Here is a 13,477-nt window from a genome sequence, read left to right on the forward strand (position 1 = left end):
GGTTCTTCTCACAAATTCATCTTTCAATTCACATCATATATATATATATATATATATATATATATATAGATATGCATGATTGTATATGCTGATTTGAAATAGATGTGATGAGCATATATATATATATATATATATATATTTATATATGTATTGTCTATACATGCGATCAATGCAGGTATACTGGGAAGAGTGAAAATGAAATGAATATCGACGATGAAGAGACAAGAAGTAAATACCCATTTGTGAGTATTTTAAGTATGAGTGGAGGAGATGGAGATAATAGTTACTCCTCCAATTCTCTTCTTCAGGTTCTTTTCATCTTCTATATATTTCTTTTTTTCTTTCGTAGGCTTATTCATTCACAAACTAATACTTCAATATTTACATATATATATTCTATACTCAAACTATTTACACTTGAACCCGCGCTAATTTCGTTATCTATACCAAATATTTACAAAGTCTCACCGCACCGCAAGAGGAAGCTCTTTTCTTACTTTACCACTAAGTACTAATCCGCGGTTCAGAACTTTTTTTATATGTTTATTTGTAATCACTAATTTTATTATTATGTTATTTATAATAATTTGTGATTTTAAATTAGTTTGCTTATATAATAATTTTTTGTATTTTAAAAATGTTTATTGGAAATTTTTGTCAATAAAACACGGAGGCTGTAACAATGAATATAATTGTTAGTTAAGATATATTATTTTCAATTAAGGAAATAATCAATGATTCTCATAAGATTTTTTTTGTTAAGAGGATATCTTATGAGAATATTTTTGTTAAGAGGATACAGATTTGGTAAATGGATATGTATTTAATTTAAGTCGATTGAGTATCCATGTAATCCGCGATTTTTTCTGATTAATAATAAGATAATTAGATGGTTGATTATTAGTTATCTTTAATACCCTCAACAATTTTAGTCTTTATTTAACAATTTCTAATGGCATTTGAATGTAAATTTTTACACTTTCTAAAGTTAGTTTCTTTTTTGTACTTCTCAATTAACATAGTAGGATTTATTATTTGTACATGTGGGATACTAAGAAAATCACTCATTATTCATTTCTAAATAATTAGTATGACTTAGGTTTGGGCCATTCCCAATTATATAGAGAGAAAAAAAAAAGATTTTTTAATTAATTTTTCTCTTCCTTTGTTTTTTTATTTTCAGAGAAGAGTTTTATCAATGACCAAAGCAATCCTGGTTAAAAACACCAAAGAAATGATGACAAACTTGGGCTTTCCTAAATGTATTAAACTAGCCGATTTGGGCTGTTCTTCAGGACAAAACACGTTCTTGGTGATATCAGAGATCGTTAACACAATCAATTTGTTATGTCAAGAATGGAACCAAAACCCACCCGAGATAGATTGTTGTCTGAACGATCTCCCTGGTAATGATTTCAACACGACGTTCACGTTCATAACTTTCTTCAACGATAAGCTCACAAGCAAAATACCATGCTTTGTCTCTGGAGTCCCTGGTTCCTTTTACTCAAGGCTTTTCCCACGCAAGAGTCTCCATTTCATTCATTCAAATTACAGTATTCATTACCTCTCCAAGGTCTTTTATAAGTACTTTGTTATAACTTTCCACTTATAGAAAAATAATTTCATCATAATAGTACACAGATTATGACAATGAAAATGTTGACTTGTAAGGTTCCCGACGGACTGGAGAAGAAGAGAGTCTACATAACAAGTTCAAGTCCTCTAAGTGAATACAAGGCTTACTTGAATCAATTCCAAAGAGATTTTACGACGTTTCTGAGGATGCGCTCTGAAGAGATGGTATCTAATGGACGCATGGTTCTCACATTAATCGGTAGAAACACTCTTGAGGATCCACTATATAGAGATTGTTGTCATTGGTTGACATTGTTATCCAATTCTCTGTGCGACCTTGTCTTCGAGGTAAGGAAGTCATTAGATATTCACATTAATTTGTTGAAAATAATTTTAAATATGTAAACAGATGGTTTCGGTAATTCCGTTTTGTCTTGATCTTTTTATAGGGTCTTGTGAGTGCATCAAAGGTGAATTCGTTCAACATGCCGTTTTATGATCCCAACAAAGAAGAAGTGAAAGAAATTGTTGAAAATGAAGGATCGTTCAAAATAAACGACTTGGAGACACATGTTTTTGATCTCGGTCATAGTAACGAAGATTTTAGCTTCCAATCACATAGAGCTCAAGCAGGGAAAAAAGAAGCTAGTTGCATAAGAGCAGTGACTGAAACGTTGCTCGTAGCTCACTTTGGAGATGCCATTAACATCGATACATTGTTTGAGAAATATGCACATCATGTGTCGCAGCATGCTAGCTGCAAGAACAAAACGTCTGTCAGTTTAGTCATTTCATTGATTCGGAATTAACTTTTGTTATGTAGTCTGTATATGAGTCGAACAGTTCTACGGATCAAGAGAAAATAAATTCCTTAATTAATGAATAATCTTATCGCTTTAAATTACAATTAATCATTTCCAATCTACTCGCGAATTTTAGAATTTTGTCTTAGAAGGGTAATGCAGAGGCGGAAGCCAAACAGAGTAACTAAGAAACGATGGGATCAAGGACGTTGATCTCAGAGACAGAACGATGAGAGTCCTCAGTTGGCACAAGCGTTTTTGGGCAATTAAGGGCCTGACTGGTTCTTCCGCTATCACCCGCAAAGGCAGCGTTTGCAGGTGGTAGCGGTTGCTAGCGATTGGTACCAATCATACAAACCGCTCCTAATCACTCCAAATTGCTCATAATCGCTCCAAACCACTTAATTCCAAAAGCTGCTTCTCGCAAGCGTATGCGGTTGCAGCCGATTGCAATTGATTTTTTTTTTTTTAACTTGAAACAAATCAATGATAATGAAATATTTTTTATATATCTTTTATCTAATTATTTTATTCATTAAGGATTATAGAATATGAAGTATGAATACGATTGAAAATATTAAAAAAATAAACAATTTGTAGAAAATAAGATTTCAATTAACAATAACCCAGAAAACTTGATGTAAATTTAATGGCACATCGCACATATGTTCAAAAAAATCTAAATTAATATAACATTTCATCAGAAATTTTAAATAATAAGATTATTTTTTGAAAAATATAAAAACAAATCACGAGTGACTCTTCTATCCTCTCGTTTCATCATTACTACCGATGAAAATACTGTCCCACGGAACTTATTGAGTGTGTGAGATTTAAAAAAGAAGATCTACGATCTAAAACACATGTTTTGTTATTTATCAAATTACTTGATTAAAAGTTTTGGTAAGAAGCCAAATGCATAAAATAATAAGTATGTCAATATGAAATTTATTTGTTTTCTAAATAATTATTTTAGTATTTTTAATGAATTTTAATTATAAATCAAATTTAATAAAATTTTTGGTATTTTTAAACATTTATATAATTATATATTACATTTATTATGTTTTAACCGCTATTGCACACGCTGGTCAACCAGTCGTAAACTCCCGCAAACGCATCCATTTTAAAACTCTAAACCAGTCATTCAAAACGCTTAATAACGCTTGAAATCACAACCACCCGCTTCCGCAAATGCAATCGCGAACGCTGCAATTGAACCAAACAGGCCCTAAAATTGCCTCTTTTTGGCTTTTCTTTTATTCTTCTTCAACCTGACTTGCTACAAAGACTCGACCAAGCTTTTATAGCTTTTGACCAAAACAAAACGATAAACCCAAATCCCGACTCAAAGGATATGTTAATATCCAAACGAAAACAAACCTTAGGATATGTTAATATCCAAACAAAACATAAACAAAATGAAAGATAAACTCAACTCCCCATATGTCGTTTACTTCCGGCCCACGCAAGCAAACAACATAAGCCCACGGATAAAGATGCGCTGCATCAAAGGGTTTGACCCATAATCAAAAGATTTGATTTGAGCATCGCTCTAGAACATCAATATATTTTATCTTATAAAAACACTCAAGTAAGTTTCAATAAAACAAGATTATAATTATTATCAAAAAAACTATTTTAATATGTGTGAAAATTTAGAAAATGGGTCAATAAAGATTTGAACGAGTATTGTATTTCATAAAATGATGTCGTTTTTAATTTCTTGACAACGAATATGGAAATGAATGAAAAATGTCTAGTAAAGTACGTTTATAAAGAGAAAGCAAAAGAACACAAAAGAATAGAAATAACTTTATTCGTACTAAAAATAGGGAAATAAATGTTACGTTCAAGTTTTAAACCAAATCATATAGTAGAATAATTCTTTTTGTGCCACCATTCATATATACAGAATAGAGAGCATAATTTTATTGTATCAGATAATTTGTAGACTACTTTATTCGTACAACGATTGTGGCAACACCTGCATATGTTGCGAGTAAGATGATTATTGGGAAGAACGTTAACATCTAGTTCACGGAATATGAATTCTCCCCTAGGCATCATATACATGTCCTCTCTAACTCCAAGTAAACATTGAATATGCAATGTGGCGTTGCACTCATGGCAAGTATAAATTCCACTCTTTGGATCAGCTTCTTTTTCACAAACATCACACACATACTTACCACTTGCGTCTTTATCATAAGCAAATATGAGAAAATGTGGATCATGTTTGTACCTCAATTTAGTTGGCAAGGTGGCGCAACCAAAACACAAAACAAAAGTACATTCTCCACAATTTAGACGCATGGCTCCCAATTTTTGGCAAATCCAACAGTATTGCAAAGTTTCAGGGTTAAATGTAAGATACAATGGGTGTGGATGATGCGGGTTATCCAATGCCTCATTTATAGAAGCACAACACACGTCTAACATGAAATCACATTCGCTTTCACAACACAAGTATCCAAAACCATTGTTTCTACGATCACAAGCTTCACATTTGAACCAACCGTCTTGATGATCCACATGTAAACTAAGGGGATGGGGATGTGTCGCATGTTGTTTCTTACGAGGAAGATGTGCACATTCTTGATGGAGGACAAAATCACATTGCATGCAATTGTAAATAATATCATCACATATAGGAAGTGTGCATGCTTGACAACATTTGTTCTCGTCAAATGTTCTATCAGTCACCACATTAAGTCTCATATGATGGTTTTGATGACTGAAATGTTGTATGATTCCGTCACTTATCTCATTAAACGACTTAACATCTTCTTCATATGCATCTTCTGGTGTTCCCTCAAGTTCTTTTCCATCCCATACATCTTTCCGTATTGCACATTTAGAATGAACCCCATAGGTGCAACCCTTCAAGCAAGAATACCTTCCATAATCTATGTCTACCTTTCCACGACACACTCTACACCACCATTTTCCTGGAGTAGGTGAAGAAGTGAAAGAGAGGCGGTGTTCATGACGCGATATTTTTATGACATGTGGCAAGTAGATACAATCTATGTGGGTTAGAAAATCACATTGAGTACATGAATACATCAAAGACCTGTGATCACTCAACGCACAAACATCACAAGTCAATGAGCCTTTTCTAGGAAAGTAGAAGAGGGTATGATTATGCTTTTTTGGATAGTCTATTGCAAGGAGTGGTGGATTTCTATAACAAGGTTGACATATAGTAAAATCGCATAAAGAGCAACTGTAAACGGAAGCACTAAAATTTGAACAAAAGCATAGCTTATCATTACCACTCCAATCAGGATAATAAACAAATCGAAGATAATGTTTAGGATGATATGGGTGCTTCGATATCGGCTTGATACACTCTTTGTGAAAGCCAATGGCATGTAATGATGAAAATTTGTAAAGACATTTTTTTGCAAGAATAAAATGGGGTGTCAATTATGGGATTCATGCAAATCCCGCATGAGAAGGTTTCGTATGTATCCTCTATTTTGTTGCACCAATCTAATGGACGAAAGTGAGGTGAGGATAATTGTGAAGACTTGTCGTATTCGGCATCAGAATGAATTGGTGACTCTCCGAAATGTATCAATTGAAACTCTTCTTCATTGTTGGTATATCGTGCGAAAGGGCAAAAGGGAAGGGGAGAAGCATATAGCTGTTTTGACGCATAATCCATAGTTGAAAAGGAAACAAAAAGAAAATGAAATTTATAATGGAGAAATGCTTTGAGAATTCTGGTATGCCCTACAATTAATGTTTATAATATATATAGAGTTTTTTGGTACTAACAAATACAAACATTTGGTTCTTTGTGATATATTCTAATACTTCTAGCCGAGAATACTTACTTACGCAATATTCTACTTTAAATGTGTTTCCCTTCTCATTTCTATCAAGTTTCTAACGTTACTTTATGGAAGAAAAAGGTTACTGTATGTATACTCTATTTGTTGTTCTTTTCCATATTCTGTTTCTATTAAAAAGCTGAAAAACATTAACTTTATTGATCAAAGATGCAAAATAGAAGTCTTGCTTGATGAGAAAACGAAGACTTTGTCTGACATGTTAGTTTTTCTCTTAATACTTTAACCTTTCGATAATTCATTTTTACTAGCTAGTGACAGTTAATTTTATCTTATATCCGTTGATCTCCTCTCAATAATTAAGAAGAAAATTTTGGTATATCAATGAAACTCTAATTAATAACAACCTTTAAAAACTTTTCTAGGACATGATATGGGTGTGGCGCTATCAGATTATATAAATGCAAGCCCTGATCTTCTTCGAGATGTTGCTGAAGACATTGTCAACCATATTAACACTGATAACATATAGAAGATATTTTCCGTTTCTGCAATAAAGATATATACGTGGATTTGGACTTTGTGGGCAGTGCTTAAACTATGTTTAATCTAAGTTAACTTGTCCAGTATTTTACCAATCTCAGGATCAAAACTATTAAAATACTATACTTTAATTTCACTTCAGATTATTTACATCTAGAAATATATGTTTATTCAGAAGTCATAACTTTTGCCAAAAAGTTTCACTTTAGTCTATACTTTTTTGATCTACCAATATTCCAGAAAAATCATCAAAACATTTGATGTAAATTTAAAATGTACAAAAATTTATACAAAAAAATAGATTCAAATTTTAACTTGATTTCAATATATAATTGTGAATGAAAAAAAAGGGAGGAAAAAGAAATTATAGACTACAGAAAGAATATAAATAATTAGGTTGAACTCATTTTAATGAACATGTTCTTTTCTAACAGTTTTATCTGTTACGAGTTTTAATAAGGGTCAATTTCTATTTTTGTGAGAGAGCCAATTTAGAGTAAATTGAAATAATCTTAAAATTTTCATGGAAGAACACTACCAACAAAGATGAAATGGATGGATAGGCTTGGATTCTACCTCGTCGAGTATGGAGTCTCCACTCTCCACTCTCCACGACCACGAGGTGTACATGATTTAAGGGTTCTATTTCTAATGGAAGTAACATATGAGCAGGAAGCAAAATCATCATGCAATGTTGAAGTAGAAAAGAGCTATTGTTCCGCAGATTTCAACAAGGCCAAACTTCTTAAGTAATTAGTGGTACCATCTCACTAGGAATAAAAATAACAATACTGTTGATTTTTATCTCCATTATTCTTTGTTCACCAGATCACATTTGGATCTGTTTTGCCTCTCAATATATTATTTGTTCTATACAGTAAGACTTGTCATCATTTCATTTATTACTATGGCTATTGAGACTTAGGAGCTCTCTAGTGCAATAAGATGTTACACAATATTACATATGGTTCAATCATCCTTAAATAGTTTTGAAATTAGAAAGAAAAAAAATCCTTGTAAAATGTATAGTTCATATATGATTCAATAAACATTTGTTATGAAGTAAAAAAAAACAAGAATAAATAAAAGAACACATTGAACAATATTATACTAACAATAATATTGTAGACAACCAAAAGAGCACAATATAATTTCTCTAGCACATATCTTGTATACTGTTTTTTCTTCACAACGATTATGGCAACTCATGCATATATTACGAGTAAAACGATTATTGAGAATAATATTGACGTTCTCTTCACAATATTTGAATGTTCCACCAGGCATGAGATGCATATCTTTTCCAAGAATACATTCATGATGCAGTATGACGTTGCAATTATTGCACACATAAATTCCGTATCTAGAACATGCTTCTTTTTCACAAACATCACACCAATACTGACCGATTGCATCTTTATCGTAAGCAAAAATGAGAAAATGTTCGTCGTGCTTATACCTCAATTTGTTGGGTAAAGTAGCACACCTAAAACACAAAACAAAACCACATTCTCCGCAGTTTAGTTGATAACATTGAGGTACTTAGCAAATCGAACATATTTGTTTAGCTTGTGGTTTAGCTGTGAAAAACAAGGGATGTGGATGACACTGATGATCCAATGGCTCACGTATAGACGCGCAACATACGTTTAACCCATACTTACACTTCCTTTCCAAACAAAAGTACTTGAAACTGTTGCTTTCACGATAACAAGCTTTATATTTGAACAAACTGTTTTTGTAATCCACTTGTAAACTAAGGGGATGAGGATGCGTCAGGTGTTGTTTCCTAAGGAAGTTGTGCACAGTCTTGATGGAGAATAAATTCAAATTGTAGACAACTGTAAATAATATCATCATAGATAGTAAATGTACATGCTTGAAAACTTTTGTTCTCGTCAAATGCTTTATTGGTCTCTTTGTCGAGTTTCATATGATGATTTTGATAACCGAGATGTTGTATGATTTCATCACTTATCTCATTGAACGACTTGATGTCTTCATATGGATCTTCTGGTTGTCGGTCAAGTTCTTTTCCATCCCATACATCCTCTCGTGTTGCACATCCCATAAATATATGGTTTGGAAACGAATGCAAAATTTGCTTGCTTGTAATACATTCAAAATATCCTCACCCTTTTGCAATTTTTGTTAACTTTTTAATATGTTACTTCTCGACTAGGAAAAGGCTAAAGAATGTGACATTATTTAGTCTTGTACAATACAACTCTACTGGTCAAGAATAAAAAACAAAAAAAAGAAGACTTGCTTGATGAGAAAACGAATATGTTTCTCAACTATCAAGTTTCCTCCAAAACACTTTAACTATGTATGTAGTAATCTCCCGTATGAGGAGGGAAAAGCTCTGAAAAAGCTAAATAGGGCCCATATTTAAAAACGGCCTAGTGGGCTGATTACGTCTGAGTTATCCTTTTTGATTTCTTCTCAAATCTCTCTCGTTTTTTTACGTTACGTTACTCTCTCGTCTTCCTCCACATGCTTCTTCTTATTATATGGTTTAGTCCAAACTTTTATTTTAGATTTTTAAATTGTTGGATCTTGAGTTTGTTAAATATACAAACACTTAGGAGTACTTCTGGATGATGAATATTGAATTTGACACTTAAAGCCTTCTCTACAACCCTCTTGGAAGAAACTCCAGCTAGCTATATGAGAACCATATAGCTAACTTCCCCAGATTCCCATTTTAGTTGTGTTTAGTTAGTCATGGGATTGTTACTCTGAAATGTTCTTAGAATTCGAGTCTTTCTGAGTTCACATTTGATTCTGGTTCGCTTTTAGACAATTTACTTCTTCTTCTTCTTAACCACAACTTTATCTTTGTTTCTTGACAGTTATGCGCTCAAACACACCTTAAGTTTGATATTTTTCCTCAACGTTGTCCAAAATTTTATTATCCATGATATAAAGCTTCTGTTTCGTGCTTGAGACAATCATTTGTGGATTCTTGGGTTGTCTGTTGTCTAATTAAGTATTCATTATGACACACCTTACTTCACATCAAATGAACCATGGTTCGAATTTAGAGAAACAAAACATAAAACACGATAAAAAAAACAAGGCCATTATAGACTAATATACCTCAGAATTTAACTAAACAAAGAAGACCCTTAAGATTTGGCAAGTATTCTAACTGATAAGTTCATGAAAATGGGGAAGAGCCACTAAACTCGCTTTTGGTTTCATGTCCACAGTCGAGGTAAGCTTAAAGCCTCACACTAACATCAATTAGAGAAGCTGATAGTTGCATTCAAAAAATAATAAGTAGATTATTCCACTGAAAACATGTTCTGTTTCACTCTGATGCTCTGTTTCAACGGCTTCGGACACTTCTTGACGGCAAGCTCCGCTTCGACTCACAAGCCCTTTCAACTAGAGGTATCGAAGACGAGGAGTATCATGGAGCTTTCATCAGTACAATTTAAAATTGTATTTTTTTTGTTTGTTACAAATAATTTGTCTTAATGGTGTAATCGCGTGTTAAAATCTATTAGAAAGACATGTTCCCACATGAAATTAAATTTACATTTAGTTTTTATTTTTAATTTATTACCAGGTTTGTTTGGACCTTACGGTCCAACATGAGAATTGCAATGATTCTTATAAACTTCATATATGTGTGGATGTCCCAAATAAACATTTGTTATAAAGAAAAACCAAAGAAAGGGAAAATAAAGTAGGCAAAGAACAATTTTTAGTTTTAACAGTACTAATATAGGGGATCTAGAGATAGTCATAACACACTATGTATCCACTTTGAAGGCTATTTTCCCCTCACACCAATTTTGGCATTCACAACAAATTGGGAAGAATATCATAATTTATTTCATTTCATTTGATTCTTCCACCATGCATCATATACATGTAGTCCTCTCCAAGTAAACATTTGATATGCACTATGAAGTTGCAGTCGTTGCAAATACAAATCCCAGACTTCAGATTTGCTTCTTTTTCACAAACATCACACCAATATTGACCACTCACTAGAGAAATTTGATTATATTGCCACGGTTTTTTGCTACGGAAAAGTTAATAACAAATATTAACTACACAAAGTTACAAATTAGTGACAAATTATTAGATAATAAGTGTTGTTGCAAATTAGTTACTAAACGTAGCTAGATAATGACAAATAGATACAGAGATAAATTTGTATCACATTTGCTACAAATTTAAGGACAAAATATGTTGTAACCTTAGTGCATACAAGAGAAATCGTCACAAATTGTAGTAAATAATTTGTAAAATAATATGTTCTCCTTATATAAACTTAAAATTAAAAAAGAAAAAACCCCTCGATTTCTCCGTCTCTCTCCTATATCTATCAAAGTTTGAGACTTTGAGAATCTAAAGCTCCAAATTTTGAGTTGTCGTTCTGGAGGAATCAAATGATGTACAAGGAACCCTAGTGGAGGAGGAGGTGGTGGTGGTGGTGGGTTGTCGAGATCGGAGATCCTTGGTGGAGCTATTGATCGGTAACGAATCGACGATGTATCAATAAGAAACTAGAGAAGTCTTCAGCTTCCACCATATCTAGGGTTCTCACTTCTAAAGACAAAGATCCTTTTTCATTCACATCTACCTCCACTGCTAAATCTCAGCTTCCCGATGGTTTGTCGTTTCCTTCATTCTTTCATATATGTGGCTTTTGTTGTGGTAGTTTGATTTTGATTGCATTGTTCTTAAGTGGAACGGAAGGTGATGATACATCGTGGATCTCTTGGTTTTGTAATTTGAGAGGCAATGATTTCTTCTGTGAAGTCGATGAAGATTATATTCAAGATGATTTCAATCTTTGTGGATTAAGTGGTCAAGTTCCTTACTATGATAATGCTCTTAATCCCGTTTTAGATGCCGAATCTTCCAACAGTAAGTGTGACCCCTCTTCCTTTTGTTAAACCACATTCTAAAAGTTAGAAACTTTTGGCCTGGGTATCTTATTCTTTTGGGGGATTTATTTAGGTGAGATGTTTACAAAAGAACAAAATGAAAGGGTGGAATCAGGTCTTATTCATGTCTGTTACATTTTGACAACTAAAAAGAATGGCTGCAATGGTTTGTGTTTCTTTTTACTCTTGTGTTTAGGTTTTGGTGCTTTTAGACTACCTTGTTTGCTTTACGACATTAAGGATGGTTATCTTTGAACAGGTATCTCTAAAATTTAGACACTAGAAGCGGATTCATGGTGAACATGTATCTCTAAAATTTCTCAAATTTGACTTCAGTGATCTTTGAAATTCGTATGCATTTCTAGTTATCGTTGACAGCTTGGGAACATTTGAGAATCAGCTTCTAGTGTCTAAATGTGCGATTCAAAGTCTTTGACTCTTGATTACAGGAAATCAGATCCTCAGTGATCTGAGTTATTATGATGGTGTCTTGTCTAGTAGTAGTTTCCGTTTTCTGCTAAGTTTCAGTTTTCTCTGTATTTAAATGAATCTGTGTTTGAGTGTGTAATAATTCATTTTAATGGTGTTTGCAGATAACAGTATTAATTGGAGAAACTGGTTTAGGGAAGAGAGCACTCAGTTGGTTCAGGCCTGGATGGATTCTCTCGATCAGGACTGGCTTCAGTCTGTGCTGAATAGGGTGATTGACTTCTTCCTTCTCATATACATATAGTCTACCTTTGCAAATCGGAATTGAGAATTAATTTTCTGTTATCGCTAGGGGTTTTTAATTTTATTTTATTTTTAATTATTGATTGATTTGTTTCTTAACTAGAACATCTTTATATAATTTATAACAGCCAGAGCCGAAGTTGACTCTTATTTATAATCCTAGAAAGAAAAAGACTACCACTGCCATGGGTCCGTCGACATCAACATATTAATTCATTTTCTTTTTATCATTGATGCCATGTGTATAGTAGATAGCTTTTATTGTCGATGGTAATGGTTGTTGCTGCTCTTATGCAGGTTGGCCTCTCAGCAGTCGCTGGAAGCTTGTTCTACCCGTATGGAAGAACTTGACTTGAATGAGGGATCTGATCAGTATCAGACCACTCGTGACTCTGATATATTTGATACTCAGGTTATATATTTTCCTTCTTTTCATATATAACCCTTTGCAACTGGAAAAAGATTTGTCTTCATCTTTTGTCTCTTATAACCTAACTTGTATATATGTTATCATTTCACAGTGATCTGAGTTATTATGATGGTGTCTTGTCTAGTAGTAGTTCATGTTTTCTGCTAAGTTTCAGTTTTCTTTGTATTTAAATGAATCTGTGTTTGAGTGTGTAATAATTAATTTTAATGGTGTGATAAATTTAAGAACTCTCTCAAACAGAATACGATATGCAATTAGATTGAACTTATGAATCACAGAGATTGTAACTCACAAATCCGAAATAGGAATCGCTACACAAGAGTATGAGCAACGAGATTACAAATAGATCAACATAGATCTCTTCCAGCACATCGCTAGGCTAAAACCAGAATAACAAACAACATAAAAAGTCTCGAGTTCATCCTCCTCTATTTATTCAAATTCCCAAAAGCTTAACAGCAAAGCCTCCCCTTCATTCGGAGTCTTCGATTTGAGTTCCACTTGCGGCCACGTCAGCTCCTCCAACGGCTAATTCCTGCTGAGCTGGCAACTTCCTCTGCTTCCTGAAATAAACTTTGTGAATCGTATCAATACTTTCCCCCCGGAGAACGAGCTTGTCCTCAAGCTGGAAAGAAGGAAACATCTACACAAACTCCTTTGAAAGCATCCAAGAGTGTTTCG

The 13,477-nt window shown here is 33.3% G+C and overlaps 3 protein-coding genes across 3 annotated transcripts; 2 read left to right on the plus strand and 1 right to left on the minus strand.

Annotated features, from left to right (window-relative positions):
• LOC104766009 (salicylate/benzoate carboxyl methyltransferase-like) lies at positions 83-2,465 on the plus strand. The gene is made up of 4 exons (XM_010489809.2): positions 83-308; positions 1,184-1,576; positions 1,675-1,926; positions 2,028-2,465. Exons 1-4 carry the CDS (start codon positions 108-110, stop codon positions 2,385-2,387), a joined length of 1,206 nt encoding a protein of 401 aa, XP_010488111.1. The 5' UTR covers positions 83-107; the 3' UTR covers positions 2,388-2,465.
• Positions 4,251-5,810, minus strand: LOC109130818 (the record flags this gene model as incomplete). Its single annotated transcript, XM_019240872.1, has 1 exon — positions 4,251-5,810. A coding segment is annotated over one exon (1,560 nt), but the record flags the coding sequence as incomplete, so codon positions are not given.
• LOC104767700 (casein kinase II subunit beta-3-like) lies at positions 11,218-12,919 on the plus strand (the record flags this gene model as incomplete). Its single annotated transcript, XM_019240614.1, has 5 exons — positions 11,218-11,614; positions 11,708-11,800; positions 12,228-12,334; positions 12,495-12,555; positions 12,664-12,919. Coding segments are annotated over 5 exons (717 nt in total), but the record flags the coding sequence as incomplete, so codon positions are not given.

Source organism: Camelina sativa, chromosome 19, assembly GCF_000633955.1.
Source record: "Camelina sativa cultivar DH55 chromosome 19, Cs, whole genome shotgun sequence".
Classification (NCBI taxonomy): Eukaryota; Viridiplantae; Streptophyta; class Magnoliopsida; order Brassicales; family Brassicaceae; genus Camelina; species Camelina sativa.